This window comes from Arvicanthis niloticus, chromosome 5 (genome assembly GCF_011762505.2).
Source record: "Arvicanthis niloticus isolate mArvNil1 chromosome 5, mArvNil1.pat.X, whole genome shotgun sequence".
Lineage (NCBI taxonomy): Eukaryota > Metazoa > Chordata > Mammalia > Rodentia > Muridae > Arvicanthis > Arvicanthis niloticus.
Window position 1 is genome coordinate 45,490,060 of NC_047662.1, and position 20,613 is coordinate 45,510,672.

At 42.6% G+C, this 20,613-nt stretch overlaps 1 protein-coding gene across 1 annotated transcript in view; it reads left to right on the forward strand.

Moving 5' to 3' along the window:
• Positions 1-20,613, forward strand: part of C8a (complement C8 alpha chain) — a 57,959-nt gene that overhangs the window by 26,280 nt on the left and 11,066 nt on the right. The window contains exons 7-9 of the mRNA XM_034503884.2: positions 304-544; positions 18,903-19,028; positions 20,167-20,324. Of these exons, the coding sequence (XP_034359775.1) occupies positions 304-544; positions 18,903-19,028; positions 20,167-20,324 (525 nt within the window). The remainder of the gene's footprint in view (positions 1-303; positions 545-18,902; positions 19,029-20,166; positions 20,325-20,613) is intronic.

Sequence of the window (20,613 nt, forward strand, 5' to 3'; positions counted from 1 at the left end):
GACTCCTCTTCCCCGAAAATGGATAAGAGGGTTTGTATGCTCATCTGTCTACCAGACATTTGCCACTTAGTGGGCAAAGAACAGAGGGAAATGCACAGAAGAAGTTTTTCATACATTGGTATCTTAGACATGCTTGTCAAATCTAACACTTTATTATTACACATGTTGATGGGCTTGTGTTTCCTTCAGCTACTACCTGCTGACCTTTGGTATTCTTTTTCTTTTTTTTTCTTTCTTTCTTTCTTTCTTTCTTTTTTTTTTTTTTTTTTTTTTTTTTTTGCCTCATTTGGGTGCTGTTGGAAGAGATACAGCTTCATGAGAGCATCTACAAAGGTACAGACTGCACATTTTAAGATGAGGAGGAACAATATTGTGCTGGATGAAGGAATGCTGCAGTCCTTAATGGAGCTCCCAGACCAGTTCAACTATGGCATGTATGCCAAGTTCATCAATGACTACGGCACCCACTATATCACCTCTGGAACCATGGGTGGCATTTATGAATATGTTCTGGTGCTTGACAAAGAGAAAATGGGAGATTATGGTAAGTAGATCCAGAACTACATACACAGTTGGCAGCACACAGAGGACATGTGTCTTAGTTTCATTTGTTGTTGCTGGGATACAATAACCCATCAAAAGAAACTTAGGTGACAGAGGATTTTTCTCACGGTTTCAGGTTCCAGTCTATTGTGGACAATGGCAGAGGCTAGACCTTGAGACAATGGGTCAAATTGCATCTATAGTTAAAAGGTCAAGAGAGAAATGAACGTAATCAATGCTTATGCTTATATATACACCCAGATAGAACTCCAGATCTTGCCAGGGAATAATTTACCCATAGTGGGCAGATCTCCCCTTTCCAATGAAAATAATCAAGATAATTCTTCAAAGACAGATCCATAGACTAACTTGATCTAGACAAGCTTTTATTATGACTTCACCAGTAATTCTAGGCTGTGTCATGTTAGCAGTTAAAATGAACGACCACAGCATGCTTTTGTGGTGTCTACTGATTCTGACTCTGTTGTAGTGTGTTATCATTTCCAGGGAGACAATGTTCATTAGAATGACTTGCTAAATAGTACCACAGAGAGGGCTTGAACTCAGACTGGGTTGGTCCTCTAAACTGTGTTCTTCCTATATCCTCATACTTACCTCTTCATAAAGACTGAATTTGGGGAGTTTTGTTATTTAAAATGTGAAAACTTGTTTTGACTATAGAGTTATTGATAAAGAAACACCTTTGCAGTTAGTCAGTGAAACCTAAGTTCATCCCATGTTGTCCTCCTCAATCTCTTTCTTCTACCCTCTTTCTCCACCACCACCCTTTTGTGATAGGCTGAACATTCATTTTTTTTTTTTTTACTTATGACACCAACTTCTAGATTAGCCTTTCCAAATACTCTTAGCAGTTGCCACCGACAGATAAAAATGTCACAGATCAAATGATCAACATCCTGAAAGATGAAGAACAATGTCTGAAACCCTTTGCATGCCATCATCAGCCTTCATGATTCTCATTTAATCCATATGACAGTGGCTCTCAGTGTGAGCTCAAAGCCAGCCACCCCACCCCACCTAACAACCCATCAGAAAGATGGCTTCTCAAGCTCTCACCCCAACCCTGAGGGGAAAATGCTACTGGAGTGTATTCAGTCTGTGATCACCCTACCCAATAACTTATTAGAAAGGTGGATTTTTAAGCCTTTGCCCCAATCCTAACAAAGGAACCTCTACTGGAGTGTACCCTAAGTAGTCTGAGTTTTCACATGACACCCCCCACCCCATGTGATTCTGGCACTCCCTACTGAGAACCACTGACCTAACCCGTGAGTGATCACAGGTTGTAAGATCCATCCTGATTGCAAAACCAAGTTCAAACGCCCAGTTTTAAGATGCCAGGCTGTGCACTCCTCTTCTTCAACCTGCTCATATAAAGGACACACACTTGAGCATCGAAATAGTTTTTCATCTACTACTATTTCTTCGCCCTCTAGAAAGCAACATCAGTGAAGGCAAGAACCTTGTGCCGTGTGCTCTTCTGTCTCTTTAATGCTCACACAGGCCCCAAACAAAGCAAATGTGCAAAGCAAGACAGGAAGTATTAACTCAGACTCTTGGCTAGCCTAGCTCATTTTGAGTTTGTTCTTCTATGTATATACTCTTTTGGAGAGTAATAATGCAAGATATGCATCTGAACATTTACTATACTTGTGCCCAGGATATAATGGTTACCCATTATTTTGCAAACGGTGGGTTGCAATGCAGTAACAGGTCTCAAAAATCAGTGCATGGATTACAAGGACAGTTTTGAATAACATCAATAACAAAGGCTAGGACATAAGACAGAATAGGAGATGCTAGGAACCAAAGGCAAGCCATTGATTTGGGAAACCTTTTCCAGTTAAATAAAGATGTATCTATGTGCACCGTCATACTGAAATACAAAATAAGCCTCACAAGATTATTGTAAAGAGAACTTCAAAATCTATTTAAGTTAGTCGTTTTTTTTAAGTAATTCAGAAAAGCAGGAGTGGAAGGAAAAAGAATCAACATTATTGAGCACGTAGTAAATTCCCCGCATAACTGCTTATCTTCTCATTTAATTTTGTAACAACACATAGAGAATAGTGTTGTACAAATGTTAGCCACAAGAGCACTGAGGTTCATCTGGGAGGTGAGTTACTTTGCCCAAGGCTACAGGGATCTGACCTCAGGGCCTTGGACCTATGGCGTTTCTCCTGTGGTGTAGGCTCCTTTCTTTAGTGTTGGATTACTAATGAGTTGCCTGGGGTATCTGGTGCCCCTCCTCTGTAAAATAATGTAGGGCAGAAATGGGCTTCCAAAGTGGTTAATATTCAAAAGGAGCCCACCGACAAATTGTCCCGGGATAATTACCTCGGCTCTGTTTATAGAAAACCATATGTCGATAATAGCACAATTTGCTATTTGTGAAGGGCTGATTTTCTATAAATCCAAAAAGTTAGTGTTGCTTTTCTATAAATATGGAAATGTGCTAATCATCACCTCATCTGCTGGAGACCGCTAATAAATCAGAATGTCATTTACATATTAACCTACAAAGAACAAAACCATCTCTACCTTCTTTCCCTTTGACAAACAGCAGCTTGGATGCCCTATCTGATGTCTGGCTGTTTTCCTCTGCCTTCCCTTCCACCTACCCCACCCCCAGCCCCCACATTTCCTTTCTTTCTAGGTATACATCTTTTTCTCTCTTTCTACTTCTTCTTTGTCCCTGCCCTTTTCACCTTCTTGGTCTCTATGACTTTAATTTATATTCTATTAAGAACAGTTTCCATTAGACATTCTAGGTGGGGCACACTCATGGCTGACCTTGGTTTGGGAAGATTTCAGTAAACACACTGCTCTGCAGTGGGGACTCCTTTGTCCTTGGGCTTGCCTCAGATCCTTTCTGGGTTTGTCCCAGAGGATGCACAGGGCTGTTTTCTTCTAATATGTCCTGTAGATCAAATGCTTTTCCCCCAAAGACAGCATGGCACCATGTTTCAAAAAATATCGAGAGAAAACTGCATTTGGGAAAGGTAGCATAAGACTCCATTGTGATCCTAAACCTTCCTTAGGGGCTTCCGTGACTACTCTCTGCACGAGTCATTATGGCCTGAATTTACGGATCTGGATGTTTTTCTTTCCTCCTTGGACACTCCCTTTGTCTTGGCTGGGTTTTCGAAGGGAGTGAGGAGCAGGCTCTCCATTCTGACTTTCTGGAATGTGGTCATGTTGCAGACAGTTCCTCTGAGGTAGGTCACATACTTCAGTGACCCTGTTCTAATTTTTTTTTTTTTTTTTTTTTTTTCTTCCTCTATATTCATGTTCTCTCATTCTGTAAGGCTGATCCCGCTGGTGCTTCCTTCCTGGACAGATATCAGCTCATCTTTTTAGCCCTTGTGTAGGTGTGTCCCACCCTGGTCTGCCTCTGCCCTTTCCTTGTAGTTTTTGTTTGTTCATATATTTACTGTGTCTGTATCATATACCAAGTGGTCTTTATTATTGTAAATCCTAAATCCTTTTTCTTCCTAGTGAGACTTCTTGGCTTTCTTCCAAAGTACAGGTAAACTTCTAACCTCCCGGCTCTGTTGCCACCTCCTGATATCTCTGACCTGCTTCCTGCAGGAATTCAATTGGCTTTTTTTCCCTCTCTTTCATTTATTCTTTCTCTGCTTTCTAGTCATCATCTCTGTTCTATGGAATTCTGTGTAGCAGGCTCATTTTAAGCCATGGTCTTCTATTGGTTGTTTCCTTTCTCTCCACTGCCCCTCCCTCTGAGTTTTTTCATGGCAGTGTTTCTACTATTAAGGCCTGAATGTCAAAGCCAACACTTCTGAGAGGCCTATCTTGACCAGGGAGGCAAGGCCTTCTTCATTATATGGCCCTATCTTAACTATTCACTCCTCACTTGACTTGTGCTAACCAGCTTCTGTGTGGCTATGATAAATACCATGACCAAAAGTAGTGTGGGAAGAAAGGACTTACTTGACTTACAGTTCCACATCATAGTCCATCACTGAAGGAAGCCAAGGCAAGAACTGAAGCATATACAACAAGGAACACTGCTATGGGCTTGCTTCTCCTGGCTTTTTCAACTACCCTTATGTAGCCCAGGTTCACCTGTTCATACAGGTGGCACTGCCCACAGTGGGCAATTAGCAATTAAGAAAATGTCCCACAGATACGCTAACTTTATATAGGAACATCCTCATTTGAGATTCCCTCTTCCCAGGTGACACTAGTTTGTGTCAAGTTAACAAAACACACTACCATATGGATATACTTGTTTGTTTATGGTCTTCCTCTTTCTGAAATGTGAGCATAGGTAGGCACTTCTGTTTTAGCATTTTCTGCAGATTTATTTCCCATCCCAGTGCATGGACCATAGCAGGGATTTAATCACTGGTGCTGAATCCATTATCTATCTGTCAACCCATCTACCTACTACCTATCATCCATGTATGTATGTATGTATGTATGTATCTATCTATCTATCTATCTATCTATCTATCTAATCTATCTAATCTATCATCTATCTGATCTTCCCTAGAACAAACTGGTATATTTTCCATATCAAGGTCATCCATTTCAGACATGAATGTGCCCTACCCAGGATGTCTAATAGAAGGGGCACTTAATGGAACATAAGTTCAATTCATGGAGCTCAAAGATAAGATACTGACAAAATTGCAAATTGCAATAAGGACCATATGTAAGATAACATTAAAAGGGTGTAGAAACAGAGAGTGATGGCATGAAAGGAACACTCACTTAGCTCTGGGTGTTCAGAGACTGTCTCTCTGAGGAAATAAAATCCAAGCCAGGCTAAGAGGTAAAGGATAATGAGGATACATTAAAGAGGAGAGAGTATTCTGGGCAAAGTGGGTAGCTCCTAGAAAGACCCTGCAAGTGGAAGGTATATAAGCAGCTTCAGAGTGAAGGGTGCATGTGTGCTGAAGCCTTTTAGCAAAGGGAAGAATAACAGGAAAAAAACTAAGGTTTTAAGAGGTGCAACCTGGAGAGATAGCCAAGCCACAGAGTGTATACTGCTCTTGCAGAAGACCTGAGCTCATTTCCTAGCATTCATGTTGGGCAGCTCAAAACTTCCTGTAATCCTGCTCCAGGGGGATCTGATACCTCTGGCTTCTCTGGGTATTCATGTGCCCATACTCACATACAGACTGTCATATATACATATAATTTAAAAGCAAAAAACAAACATTTAAAAATATAGAAAGTCTCTCAAAGACCCCTGACAATAGAAAGAAGGGCGTAACACATCTGTAATAACATGGGTATCCAACTGAGTGTAGTACGGTCTGACCCATATGACTATAGACTGGCTGCTATGTGGATCACAGATGGAAAGCAGTGAGGGTGGACTCAGGGAGAAGACTTAGAGGCTCTTCCTGAGTCCAGATAAGAGATAAAGAACTGAAGTAAAAGAACGTGACAGATCCGGGCCCTGTAACAGCGAACCATAATTGGATTAAGACATGCTTAGGATATTAGTCTTTGATGTGTTGCCAGAAACAACCACAGCTTGTCCTCTCACCTTGTGCAATCATCTTCTGACCTCAGAGATTCCATCAACTCCCCCGCTTCCTAGAACTGTCAGGTAGGAAGTGACCAACTTCTATTATGTCCCATCCCAGGCAACTTCATATGAGTTTTCTCATTCATCAACGATCCTGGGAAAGGTGTTTCCTTAGTTATAGTTGGTGAAAAGTATGCAAGGTATTCTAGGTTAAAATTCACATTTACCTTTCCATGACATGGCCTCCTCTCTGTCTCCTCATCCATCACTGATTACCTATCCTGTATCCACAATCTCTCTCTACCTCCCCTGGATGTCCACTTCTATCACTGATTAGGCTGCTTTCTGCTCTCCCTGTCAGTCTCCCCAGGGATACTTAGATGAGGAAAGTGTCAATGGTGGATAGATATCCCATAAATGACATTGTGAATGAATAATATGGCAATGGTCTGCTTTAGTTTTTCTTTTTAGCTAATGAAGATAGGACTTGTGGCATTTGTTTCAGCTTTGGAGACCTTGGTCCCTCAAATACAGCTTGAAGCAGACTGTTTTTCATCAATTAAAGAGCAGATAGAGGTCTACAAGGAGAATTCTGTATGTAGTAGAAAATTAAACTAACACACCAATGGCCTCAAACTGACAGTTCTGTGGGCTTTGGGTATATTAAGAAGGCTTTGCAGGGATCTTATAGAAAATGATTGCTGAGAAGGAAGGCAGAAGCCTCCTGTGGCCCCATCAAAGCCAGCACATCATGTGGTAACACGGATTCCTTGTCCTTGGGCACCACTGCCTCTCGCCTAGAGTCTGCTGCTTAGGAACAGCAAAGCCATTTCTCCGAACTCAGTTTGCCAAAAATACTATATTAATGTTATCATAATTTTAAAAGGTTACTATGCAGTTTTGTGTGGTGGTGCAGACACTCAGAAGACTGATGCAAAAGGTTTGCCAGGTTTGGTCTATATGGAGAGAAGAGTCTATCCCAAGAATAAGGGAGAGAGGGTAGACACATAGTGGGAGAATTAACCAATACAACAGTTACTAAAACACTATAAAGAAAGCACCATCCAAATAGTAGCAACTGTTGTGAACTGTGATTTCAAGTAGGCTCGGTCGGGTACTAAAGGCATCTGAATTAAGAAACATGCCTGTTGTGGTAGCAAAGAGTCTAAACATTTAAGTAAACCACCCAGGTGGGGAGTCTCCATACTAGGTGACTCTGACCAAATTATTACCAGATTTGCTTGCACTTCTCAGCTTCAAAGCCTAAATAAGAATGACAGTAAAGGTTTATTCAAGAATGGTTTCATGTACATGATAACATGGTAAACATTCAATAGATGTTTCCCCCTTTAATGCAAGATACTGATATTATTATCTAATTGAGAAGTTAAAATCATGGGACCAGTTACTCATTAATTGTGCCATTCTGGGTAGATTACTTAATCATGTGAAATCCAGTTTCACCTGCAAGCTGGATATGTTATCTTTCCCCTCATGGTTTAGATGGAAATATGAACTTATTTGCAAAGAACACTTAATGTAATGCACAGACTCCAGTAAGCACTCAGAAAACTTTGCTGAAGTCAGATCTGGAAGGCAGCTATGCTAACTGCTAGACCATCAACTCCTCTGGTAAAGTCACCTCTGAATCAGATGGCCCGGCTGTGTGTGTGTGTCTTCACCACTTATCAGCCCTGTGCCCCACAGACACATTCATTAATGTTTCTGTACCCCAGTTTCCTTCTGTTCCAAATGAGACAATGACAGATGTACTTCATAGATTTGTTGTAATCATTTATCTTTATTTAATGTGTGCGTTGGTGTTTTCCCTGCGTGTATGTCTGTGTCAGGGTATTGGATCCCCTGGAACTGGAGTTACAGACAGTTGTTTACCACCGTGAGGATTCTGGGAATTGAATGTAGGTCTTCTGGAAGTGCAGTCAGTGCTCTTAACCAGAGTCATCTCTCTAGCACCACAGGTTTGTTTTAAATATGAAACAAAATAATCTATGTAAGCACTCAGCCCATAGCCTGATATAGGGAAATTCAGATGTTTTTACCTATTCTTGTGCTATGAAATTGTTTTTTTGTCTTGGTCCGTTTTCTGGTTCTGTAACTGAATACCTGACAAGGTTACTTACCTAGGAGATCGATTTAGGACTCACGGTTCTAAAGGTCAGGTGGTTTAAACACCTGGCATAGGTAAGACTTCACATTGCATCATCACTTGGCAGAACAATCAAAAGGCAAGTGGATATGCAGAGGGAGAGAACCCAGTTTTAGTGAGAATGAACTCATCCACGGTCACTTAGGAAAGTTCGCCCCACTCCCCGACATCGTCCCAGCCTTCCCAGCCTTCCAGCTTCTGAATGTAATCTTAACTGTTCTCTCATCTGTAAGTGGGGATAATAAGAAGACCTATATCACAGGGTTCTGCAGCTGGCCAGTACTGAAACATTGCTCAAACAGAAGGGAAATCATTAACATTATGTCCTGCCCCCAGTAGCTGATGTTTCTGCTGTAGACCCGAAACCTCAGTCATCAAGTCTCCTCCCCCACCTGCCCAGTTTTTCAATCAAGGTCATTCATTTCTGTCTGCACAGAGCTTCATCCAGTTTGGGAGGGTCTGTTTTTCCCATTTGTCAAGGTCACTTTGGATTCTCATCACTATCTTTCAAAGTGTTAACAACTCTGTCTGAATCAGTGTGTGTTCTCCATCATCCCATGCCCCTCATGGATGCCAGATAACAGCGACCCTGGAAAGGCCCTTCCAGCAAGAGTGGAGTTCATCTGACCCTTCATTGATCATCCCCTTCCATCAGGGTCCTTGGGCCAGCTGACCACCAATAACACACAACTTAGAACAAGCTACAAAGGTAGAATTAATTATTGCTTCCCTTGCTCTTCCTCCCACCCTCCTGTCTTCCTTATTCATTCATTCCTTTGGCTCTCTATTAAATAAACATTTGTTAAACACACTTAACATGGGAGGCACTGTCCAGATACCAACATGATTAATAAGAGTTCCCTCTCATCGGGGGGCCTATAGAAGCCAGTGGGTTTCTCTTTCTTATAATCACCTGATTATTGTCATGGATGATTTACTTTGTGGGCAGCCAAATGAGTTGCCACCCAAAGTGACTAATGATCTAAATTTTCATTCACCGTACCTAGAATCAACCAAAGTATTTGATTTTAATAAAAATATATTTACATGTAGTAACACCTAATATTTATAAAGCAAATATACAATCACATCTGGTATTCAAATTAATCTCTGTAATAGTTTCATGAGGAATTGTGTTATTATTTCCTCTAATTTTTTTTTAGAAAGAAAGCTGAGGCCCAAAGAGCTTAAGTAAACACTGTAACGTGACTCAATGCTGATCCAAGGTCTTCTGAATTAGAGTTGTATATCTTCCAAAGATGTATCCCTTTTCCCATACAGAGATACATTCTTCCATTCATTCTGATGTTATACACCACCGTAGCCATCGTGGCAAGACCAACCAATAGTTACTGAGCATCTGCTGAGAGGTTGACATTGGGCTAATAAATTAAAATTCATTATTTCAGTTAATGAGAGGGCATTTGTGAAAAGTAAAAGAAAGTGTACAGTTTTACAAAGCACTGATGCTCTAAAATGTCAAATAATTTTCCCAGTGTCTTGCATCTATCTCAAAGATATATATCTACATATCACTGGAATCAGGTATCAGTCTTGGAAACTGTAGTCTTAACACAATTTTATAGCGTCTCAAAGACTTGTATCCTCAGTTTTTTCAAACTTCAGAAAGTAACTTATTAGTGGATTGTCAAAGAAATTTGGTAGATCATGACCAGCATTAAATTATGACCAACACATTAAAATATGCTAGGATGCAGAATACATGTGTGTCACTCAAAATATAATTGAGTGCTGAAACTTTATTTAGCTGAATGTGTGTAGACTTGATCCCAATGTAAAATGTATTTCTTACTTTCAGGGATAGTTGAAAGACTATTAAAAATTCTGCCTTAGTATATTGTGTGCCATGGATTATGAACATGTATACCAAACCACACTAATAAAGGAAATCACCAGTAGCAACAAGAGAGGCTCTAGGAAGTGTATTAGTTGGAGCTCTCCAAAGAAACAGAACCAGTAGAATATATTTATCTAGAACTTTGTACAAAATATATATTACTAATGGGATTTACTATAAGGAATAAACTCACAAATGAGGCATCCTCAAATACTGTGTTAGCAATCTGGAGGCCAGGACAGCCACATAGACTGTAAATAAAGATGAAGTATACAGATCCCTGCTCTAGAGCAATGTGCAGTTATCTGGAGGTCCTGATAACATTCTGGAGTAGAAAAGACACAAGCAATGGACAAAAGAGAGACCAACCCATGGTTTTCTACCTTTTCCAGTTTTCAGCCTCTGAAGGCATCGAAACCTTTAGGGAGTCACGTGGGAGTGGCTGAAGGAACAAGTAGGGGAGGGTGAACATTAGCAGGCCAGTGTCCAGGCTCGCTTCAATGCTAGATTCAGTTGAGGGGCCCTTGGCCCTGTGTCTGGGTTATGTTAGGAAGAGTTATGACAACAGTGGCCAGGAATGAAGTCATTGTGGGCCTCAAAAGCCAGAGAAAATAGCCAACTGCAAGAGGCATAAAAAGATGCACACTAACCTGGAGGGTCTCTGGTGCTAGAAAAGATGACCAGCATCCATGTAAGTGTGCATTGGTCTTATCCATGCTCCATGTAACCTCCATCTAGGTTGCAGTGCTATACTGAGACATACTTTCACCCCTGAACGTCCTCACATTCTCTTTGGGATTCTGTAGTCCCTCTCATCCCTTCCTTGCCTATCTGATGCATGCTCAACCTTAGGTCTCTGCCTAGCATATATAGGACTTCTAAGCAATCACTCTGTCTCTCCATTTCTGAGCTAGATGCCTGTCTTTAAGAGCTTTTAGTGGCCTTTAGACCTAGACCTAGATATATGTTTCACTCTATAGCATGTATCTCTTTCCAGATGGATTCCATTATTTGGTAAATTTGCAGAGTCCTGCCCAAGGATGGAGACTAAAGCCCCCTGGAGATCAGAATCCAAACTTGACATACATTCTTTAGAGCTTTCCTTGTACTCTGCAGAGTTGAGTGTTTTCCTAAGGGGTGGTCTCAGCTTCTTTGGACAGTGAGGAGAGTGAGGTAGACAGAAACTTGATTGCGAAGAGTTCTATATTCATGGCTAAGCAGTCTGGAATGACCCAGCAGGTCTTTCGCTGTGCCCGCTAACCAACCAGTCACCCTGAACAGACAGTAGCTGGATTCTAACAAGCTCCAGGCTTTATCCCCAGTTACCATGACAACCAGGCTTCACGGTGATGGATGGTATTGATTGACTGACAGACTCCTGGTGTCTTGGCTCCATCCCCATTCCCCTTAAGTCATTTGCATACACATGGAATTGAGAGTCACTCAGTGCCATCCTTCTGACTTTGTCCTGATTTTTAAATTTCCACTTCTAATATCATTGAAAATAGCTTCATACTTAAAGGAAAAAAATCTGATATGGTATCATAATTCTTCCCACCCTTAGCTTTGCAGGCAACATAACACGAGGGCATAGGCTTTGGGTTCCTTGGTTTATCCTCCCTGGGTATTTACTTATCTGTAATCTGCGTGTTGCTTGTACCATCTTCACTCATCCATGTCCTAGCAGATTATACCACTAACGTGTTGATGCAGAGAACCCATCATCACAAATTCACCTGCCTCCTCCAGTCTAAGATCTTCCATATTGAGAACTCAGGAACCCGCAGCCTCAGTGTAACCTGCAGCACTTCCAAAACCACCAATAAGTACTAGTATTTGGCCTTTAATAACATTTCTGTGAGCTGTTAACATAACATTTCACCATAGCCCCATGAGGGGACAGTACTATAGTCACCTTCTAGGTAGACAAACTGAAGCACAGTGAGGTCAAGTAATTGTCCAGACAGAAAGAAGCTGGACAGAAATGGGATTGCAGTTAATGGAGTCTCCAGAGCCTGGCTTCCCACATGTCACTCCTTCTCATGGCCAGTATCATAGTGCAAAATCAGAGACTCTAAAGATCAGCTCTCACCAGCTGGGCAGAAGGCTGGGATGCAGCCCTAATATTGCCATTGTGAGTACACTGCACAGCCATCACTCTTGGAGTTTTCTTGTGTAATGAGGACATCACTGAAGGGCAGCCTTTGTAAGGTTCTTTGAGGACCATTATTGATCCTAATGACATGTGATGAGAACTTCTTTGCCCAGCACTACTGGTATGATGGAATAGGCACACAAAGATTTGGGTAAGCATGTCTAACTTTCAAAGCCCTGATTCTTGAGTTACTAGTCAGGAAACCTGGAGTGAGTGAGGTAACAATAGTAGTCAAGGCATGTTGGCTACTTCATCATGCTGGACACTCTTTTCAGAGACTCTCCAATAGAAACTATTATTCCTATCTTCAAAACAGGAGAACTGAGGCACCAAGAGGTTAAATAAGTTAGAGTCACACTACCAGCTAATGGCTTCAAACTTTACACTCTCAGCCACCAGACTCACCCTCTTCTAGTAAGCTCATAATATGTTCAAATCCTCCATGCCCCGAAGATAGTTGGAATGAGATATGATATAAAGCAAATGAAAACACTTCATAAAACACCAAGATTTAACCATGATTGTGATGAGGCTCTGGTTTGTATCTTCTTTTAAAAGAGTACACACAACTCTCCCCAAATATACACAACTCCCAGGAATACGTATGGCTCCTCAAATGCTTTAGCGGTACTGTCTAGAAATGGTAGAGCTAGCTGATACCTGAGCACTCATGAGGACAAGGAGCATGCCATGCTCTGTGCTGTCTTGCCTAACCAAACAGTAACTTCCAGTCTAATAGAAAAAAAAATGGGCTAAGAAATAAAAAAATTCCAAGGGTGTGCTAAATACAGTGCTGGAGGGAAACACAGAGGTTCCCTGGAGATGAAAGACCCCCGCAAGGGGACCCTCACCCAAGTCCGGACCTGCACACCCCAAGGACACACGAGAGACCTTGATGTAATTGCAGAGGAGGTTTAATGATGAGTGCCCTCGGAACATATCTCATGCAGGAGATAGAGGTTCCGACCCAGAACCCAGGAAACTTGGGATATTTATGGGTAGGGGTTGGGGAGAGCGGGAAAATTTGGCGCGGTTACATATGATTGGATATTTCAAACATCAGCAACTTGCAGAAGTGGCTACATGTGAGCTGGCAGGATGACTAGTTACTTTTGACCATGAAACCTTGGACTTCTCAGAAAGGGGGAGAGAAAAGTAAACACCAGATAGCCCACTACTCACTTGGGCTTGTTTGGACTTGTCTGGGCACGTCCTTGCATGCCTTTTCATTTTTGGTCACCCTGTCCCTGGAGGGACTTAATATTTTATTATGACTATATTTAACAAATTGTTGGTGGCCTTTGCTGATCATGAATTTTTGTTATTGTTACAATGCTGCTTTCAAATTTTGTTCTCACAGAGATCCCTAGGGAGTGGGGGAAAGCTAGCTAGAGAAGAGGGGAAAATGGCTATCTGGCCACAAGGAGTAAAACAGGCAAAGGCATACCATACTCACATCCACCAGTGGTTGGCAACGAACATGAATTTAAACAGAGGAATGGAAGCGTGACAAGGGCAGGTGAGTCAGGCAATGTGTCTCAGCCAGTCCAGCCACAAATTAAGCAATCATCTTCCCCACTGCAATGGCAGAATAGACACTTAGACTCTCTTTTCCCTTCAGAGAGACTGTTTTTGCAGGCAACCAGTGTAGCAGAGCAACGCAGCAGATAGATCATAGTCGCCGAGTGGTGTTTGTTTGTCAGGAAGAGATAAATAATGTATCACACCTGTTTTCCACTTGATACCTTTAATCTGAGGAACAACAGAGTCTCTCTGTGTTCCCGCACCTCTGAAGTCAAGCTGCCTACTTCTACTTCAGAGCCCTGTGGAATCTGTAATACCCATGGTGAGGCAGGAGGAGAGCTCTCACACCTGTACCACTGCCGTGCCCAAAAGGAAAGCAGACAGTAGGCTTGGTGGCCAGAAACATATTCTTTGAGACTGCCAAGCAGACCTTCTTTAAGTCAGCCCTTCTGGACACCAGGCTAGAGCGAGATGCAACCCTGAGGACAATTTCCTCCTTCTCACTCTAGAGTTTATGTCAGCCTTTCTGAGTGCTGTCTTGTCACTGGGAACTTGAGCCATCCACATAGTATCTCTCTGCTGTCTACAGTCTACATTTCTTCCGGAATGCTTCTTGATCGGCTTGCATCCAGAATCCTCCTTTTAACCCCTGAGGAAGACTGTTCAGGCCTGCCACACCTTATCAGAGCCCTCCTCTATGTCTGTTTACCTGTTTTGCCACACTGTCATTGGTCCCCTTTACTCCAAAGATGCCTGGTGTGTACTGAAATAGTGTTATATGCTTATCAAAGTTGCCTCAAATGCTTTTCTGAAGCATTATGGTGTGACTGTAACATTTCATAATCTATGCAGGAGAAGACCTCAGGTCTTCCACTCTTCTTGCCTCCTTGCTGACCTCTGATAGGCAGGCAGCCAGCCCTTCATTGGTCCTCCCCGTGAGGAGAGTTCTCTGCTCTCTGAGGCAGCTCATCTCTGCTTGGCTTCTGATCATCATGATGTATCTTTCTTGGGGAGCCACCTTTCTGAAGTCTCTGTTCATCTGATGCAAGTTCTTGGTCCTGTAGCCACACACTTAAGCCTTTAAAAAAAATCCCCCGGGGTCCCTCTCACTCAGCACGAGCCCCAGAGAGTTGTCTGGGAGTGTTATCGTTCAACTGAGGAGAGTTCTCCATGCTTTCAGATAAACATACCCTGTTACAAAGGTTATGGCTTTGAATGTGGCTCAGATAGTAAAGCGTTTGCTACAGAAGCAAGAGAACTGGAGCTCAGAACCCAAGTAAATGCCACGAGCATGATGGCCTGCCTGTAAATCCAACATGGGAAGGAAGGGGTGAAGGTCTTGTCATATTTTGTGGTTTGCTTCCTATTACCATGATAAAGACGATCAAAATCAACCTGACTTACATGCTTCTCCATCACTGTCCATAGGGAAGGAACTCAGGAGGAGAATCTGGAGGCAGGAACTGAAGCAGAGCCTGTGGAGGGATAACACTCATTAGCTTTCTTACCATTGCTTACTGGGTTGAATTCTTACTTAGCCCGGGAACACCTTCCCTATGGTGGCACCACTCAGAGTGTGCTGAGCCCTCCCACACCAGTCAGTAATCAAGGAAACACCCTGCAGACATGCCTGTAGGCAATCTGATGGTAGCATCAGCTCAACTGAGGTTCCTTTTCCTAGGCCAGGCATGGTGACACATGCCTTTGATCCCAGCACTCCCTAGCAGAGTCTGGTGTGTATCTGTGAGTCTGGGAATGGCCTGGTCTATACAGGGACTTTCAGGACAGCTAAGGCTACATAGTGAGACACTGTCTCAAAAATTACTTACATTACTCAATTAATTAATTTTGAAAAAAAAAAGATTCCCTCTTCCTAGATGACCCAAGCTTGTGTCACATAGACCAAACAAAACCAACAAAAACAATAAAACAAAACAGAAACTCATACTAATTAACCTCCCATATCAGTGAGATTTGGGTTTGATTGACAGATCTACCCCCAAAGATATATTCAGGAAGATTCCCTAAGTTCCTTGGCATCAACCTTGGACCTCTACACATATATGTACATATACGAACAAGCATGAACAAGCACATAAACACACACACACACACACACACACACACACACGAGGACACACACTCAAGAGACATACAAGACAAAAACCTTTATTGTTACAAGAACACTAAGGACATCCACGCCCTGAGCACTTTAAGTATATAACACAGTGTTATTAATGATATGAACAGTGCTGTACAGAGATCTCATAACTGAGATTTTATGTCTGTTGATTAGCAACTCCCCCATTCCCATCCTTCCAGATATGGAAACTATTAAGATCCACTTTAACAAGCTGCACTACTTTAGATACCTCATGTAAAGGGAAGCATGTAGTCTTGTCCTTCTGAGCCTGGCCTCCTTCAGTTGACATACTGTCCTGGGGGCCATCCGGTCTCTTAAGTTGCAGGATTTTCTTCCTCTCTAAGGAATTTTAATGGCTGAGCAGTGTTTCCAGGACGAGTGTATTATTCAGGGTTGTCATCAGAGTCTAGGTCTCTCTAACCTGGGAGGGGAGCATGGGCTTACCTCACCTATTTTTCTGGTTATCGTTTTCACCTGGCTTCATCGCCCTGATAAACTGGGACTAACCCAACACTTCAGGCCTTGTCTGCGCATCTCTCTGCCTTCCTCATGGTGTGCTTCTATGGTTGATATTTTGTTCCCAGGATAAACTGTCACAAGTTTCCCAAGTGAGTCTCATTTTTCTCAGACTGTGAATCCATTCAATCTCCTGAAGGGTTTCCAAATCCTAATTATTAACCAGAAAGCCCCACTCTGCCCTGCCCCGGCTTTCCCAGTTGTTACTCTAAGTAGACGTGATGAGGTTGACTATTGTTTCCATATGTAAGGTCTCAGCAGTCACTGACTGAGATGGTATGTACCACAGTACACCAGAGTAAACTACCAGATACCTTCTATGGAGCCATCCTGTTCCAGACTCACCACCTGAGAATCATCTGTGGTCCCTGCCTTTTGAAAACCCAGATTTCTACTTTCTCATAAATATAGATTCAGAATGAAAGAAGATAGGGCCCAAGAGTCTACCTCTTAATCCACAGTTGGGTGTGGTGAGGTGATATGAGCTCACAAGCTCAGAAGTCAAACACTTCAAGCAAATTGGAGTTTGATCTACCCCAAGTCAAGGCCCCCTGTGGAACATGATCTGGTGGGATGTGTATAGAACATTGTCAGAGGGTTCTATTGATCCGGCCACCTGCCTAGGCCACACTGGTTCTCCACAGTAGTTCTACAGCCTACTCTGATCTTTCCACTATACCTCTACCCCTTTACACCATCCCTCTGGATCTGTGTTCTTTCTTCCAATATTTAGTTTCAGCTCCTGCATTTGGATGCAGGTTTGAGCTCCTCCATGGCACCCAGCTCATTGTCCTTGATGTCTCAGTGAGCTCTGTGTGGCTACCTCTGTTGGCAGCATCTCCCACAGCTGCCATTGAGACCCTTCTCATCAGCTCTTCTGCATTCCAACAGGAATCTCTCTGTTATAGATTTGTTTCAGCTGGTACACGCGTCACCCACACTAGCCTTATAAGGACTCGTTAATCAGAGTCACATCTGGCGCACAAGAGTTTTAACACAAGACAGCTACATTGCCAGCATATGATGTGCCAGGATGGTACACAGCAGGTGCCTACTACATGTTTCTCTCAGAGGACAGGATGCTTTAGTTTGATATAATAACCGGGGATGGTGAAGATGCTGAAGGCTTCTGAGCTAGTCAGTCATTCATGTGAATCTCAGCTTCCCTGCCCTCAGCTGAATGGCCTCAGGTGAGACAATTAACCTTTATGAACCATACCTATCTTGACTATAAATTAGAAGTGTGTCCTGGGTGTCTGAAAGCTCTTTAGCTCTCAGATTTTATAATTCTCTGAGTCATGGTCCTCCTCTTACTGGCTGGTATATTATTCTGGGGCCCTCGGAAAGCAAAGTCACTGCAGACAAGTGTCACGACTCAAAACAACCTAGAATTCTCTTCTGCAAGCACTTTCTGGCACTGGGTCTGAAGCTCATTTAAGAGCACAGTTGCTCTGCAACTGCCAGATGCATCAGGCAGTGCCCTGGATGACTCAGTAGCACTCTACCGTTCACTGAGGAATTCACTCTGGCTTCAGCCTGTGAGTTCTTTTCACCCACTTCTGTTTATCACCGTTGAAGCGTTTTTGTAAAATCAAAACAATTAAATATGCTCAATTTTCCTCAATTAGTTATGCACTAAAAATTGAAAGAGCTTCCATGAAAATAGCAGAAGTCTGTTATGTGGTGCTTGGTGGGCTACCCAGAGCATCTCTTCCCCCAGGTACTTACTCCCAGCTCCAGAGGTGTGCACAAACGGATATTTCTAGTGTCTCAGAGGGCTTCCACTGATACATGCTTGAGGAAGAGCAACCACCTTCTTTTCCACAAATGAGAAACTGAGGCCAGTGGGATCGTGGCCTTTTGCAGAGTTCCCAGGTGTCAAAGGCTGGGATGTGAAGTTGTAAGCTTCCTTCCATTCCCTTCCCACGGGACCACAGCATTCATACACTGAATGTCTTTCATTTATCAGCCATTTCTTCTGAAAAACAAAAGACTGAACTTCTGAATGAAAAGAACGGTAACAAAGATGACCAGTGATACACAACTAAAGGGAGTGAGGAGTATTCTGTTCCAAAAACACATCATGAAGTAAATGCTATCTGAACAGGAGCTTGGATAGACTTCAGGAACAGTGAAGGGAGGGAAGATGGCATTTACACTGGAGGATATTCTGTGCAAAAATAGGGTGAAACCCAGGGCTGAATGAAGATGGATGAACTAGAACACTTGCTTCAAGGGGACTCAGAGGAGAATGGTAAAGGAAAACCAAGGAGGATCTAGAGTCACTCGTGCCCATCCCCCTCCCCAATTTCCACAGGTGTTTGGATGGCCATCCACAGGAGAGAAAAGTGACGATTTCAAAGAGTCCTCTCTGCCGCCAAAGTCCAAGTAAGGTTCTCCTAGCCTGAGCTGATTGCATCACGGCAGCTGTTCTTCTGATCCCAATACTTTGTTTCTGTCTTCCTGCTACAGGTATTACCGTGGAAGAAGTCAAAAAATGCTTTGGAGGTGGCATTGGCCTGGAGTTTTCGGATAATTTAAATGTCAAAGGAGATTTAGCAGGAAGGTCTTGTGACCAGTCTGGAGATGGCAACATTGGCAAGTGTTTAGCAGTGGGTCTTCCCAAGACTGAAGCCAGACTTTCCTTGGAACACATCATTCATGCAATGATCCTCTTCCTCCAGCTGATTCCATTTCAAGTCCCCCAAGCCATGACTTATGTATAATGTCTCTGTTTTGGGTCCACTTGCCTACGCTAAAGTCATCTTCAAAACATTCAGCAGTCTAAGGATGCTTCCTACATTCCAAGAGCTAGACAAGTACCCCAGCAAGACAGGGTGAAGCAGGAACTGTGGATAGCATCTCTTGTCATTTCATCAGGAAACAGTGCAGAGGGAGTAGGCAAGTCTATCGGGAGAAGAAATTATGATTCCCATGTCCAAGTTCAAGGAATAATGACCAGTGAAAGGATGTACAAGGGTAGTCAACATTTCTTGAACATATCAGTGTGGGTGTTCATTCATTCATTCATTCATTCTACTCACCTGTCAAATACAAATCAAGTTTTTTTTCAGGTTAGGAACAGAGAAAGGATTTTGAAAGCCAGCTAATGATGTAGCAAGTGAAGTGCATACTGAATAAGTTATACACATGAGTTAGGCTATTTATGTCTTGAGTATCAAGCCAAATTACCCATTTCTGATGACTCCTCAGCCTCTCTCCTTCAACTGGCAAATGCTTACTTTGTCAATAACTAATTTTTCTTCCTAACTAGCCCATCAAACTGCTTTCTTCTCAGTATCTGCGCTGAGAACTCTGGTGACATCTGTCAGAGCATCTGTAATAGTTGGCAGGGAGAGATCAAGAGCAAGAGAGAAAAGGAGAAAGGAAGTAAGGGAGAGAGGTAGATGGAGAGAATATGAGAGTAAGCATACACTGAGTAAATGCCTGACCCATGAATGGATGAATGAATGAATGAATGAATGAATGGATGAACAACCATTGACCTTCTCAGACATTTATTGCCTATGTTGGGATCAGCTAGCCTCTCCACGTCTGCTCCACTCGCAGGATGTGAAGTTTCTGTCCATTCCATCCACTGGTTATCGGCTACAGTAGAAGAATGGGCTAGCTTTAAGGCAAACAGATGAACAGTACTATACATCTTTCAGTAGAACTTACCATCCAGCCCTTTGGTTTGGGGAGAAGAAAGCTAACACCATCATTCTTTTGATAGACGAAAGGAAGAAGGACTTGGGAGTGGAGGACATCATTTCTCGGGTGCAAGGTGGAAGTCCTGACTGGGGCACTGGCTTGACACACAACAGCAGTGCCATTACATATCGGTCCTGGGGGAGATCATTAAAGTATAACCCTGTTGTTATCGATTTTGAGGTAAGTCTTTTCGCAGTTGAAGAAACCCTACGTTCATAAGAAATGAAAGTGAAGCCGAGCAGATCATTTTGTATTTCTTATTATGAGCCCATCAAAGAACAAGATTAAATGTAACGGCACACTGAACTGGTGCCCTTGCCCAAACCTGCCAAGAGAGAAGATGTGACTTTAATCCAGACCCACAGGACAGCTGGGGTCAGAAACTTACGTCTGTTCAGGCTCTGGTCCATAGCTAGCCCAGACCCTTCGCAGGGTTAGACATGAAACAGCGACTTACATTTTTGCATGA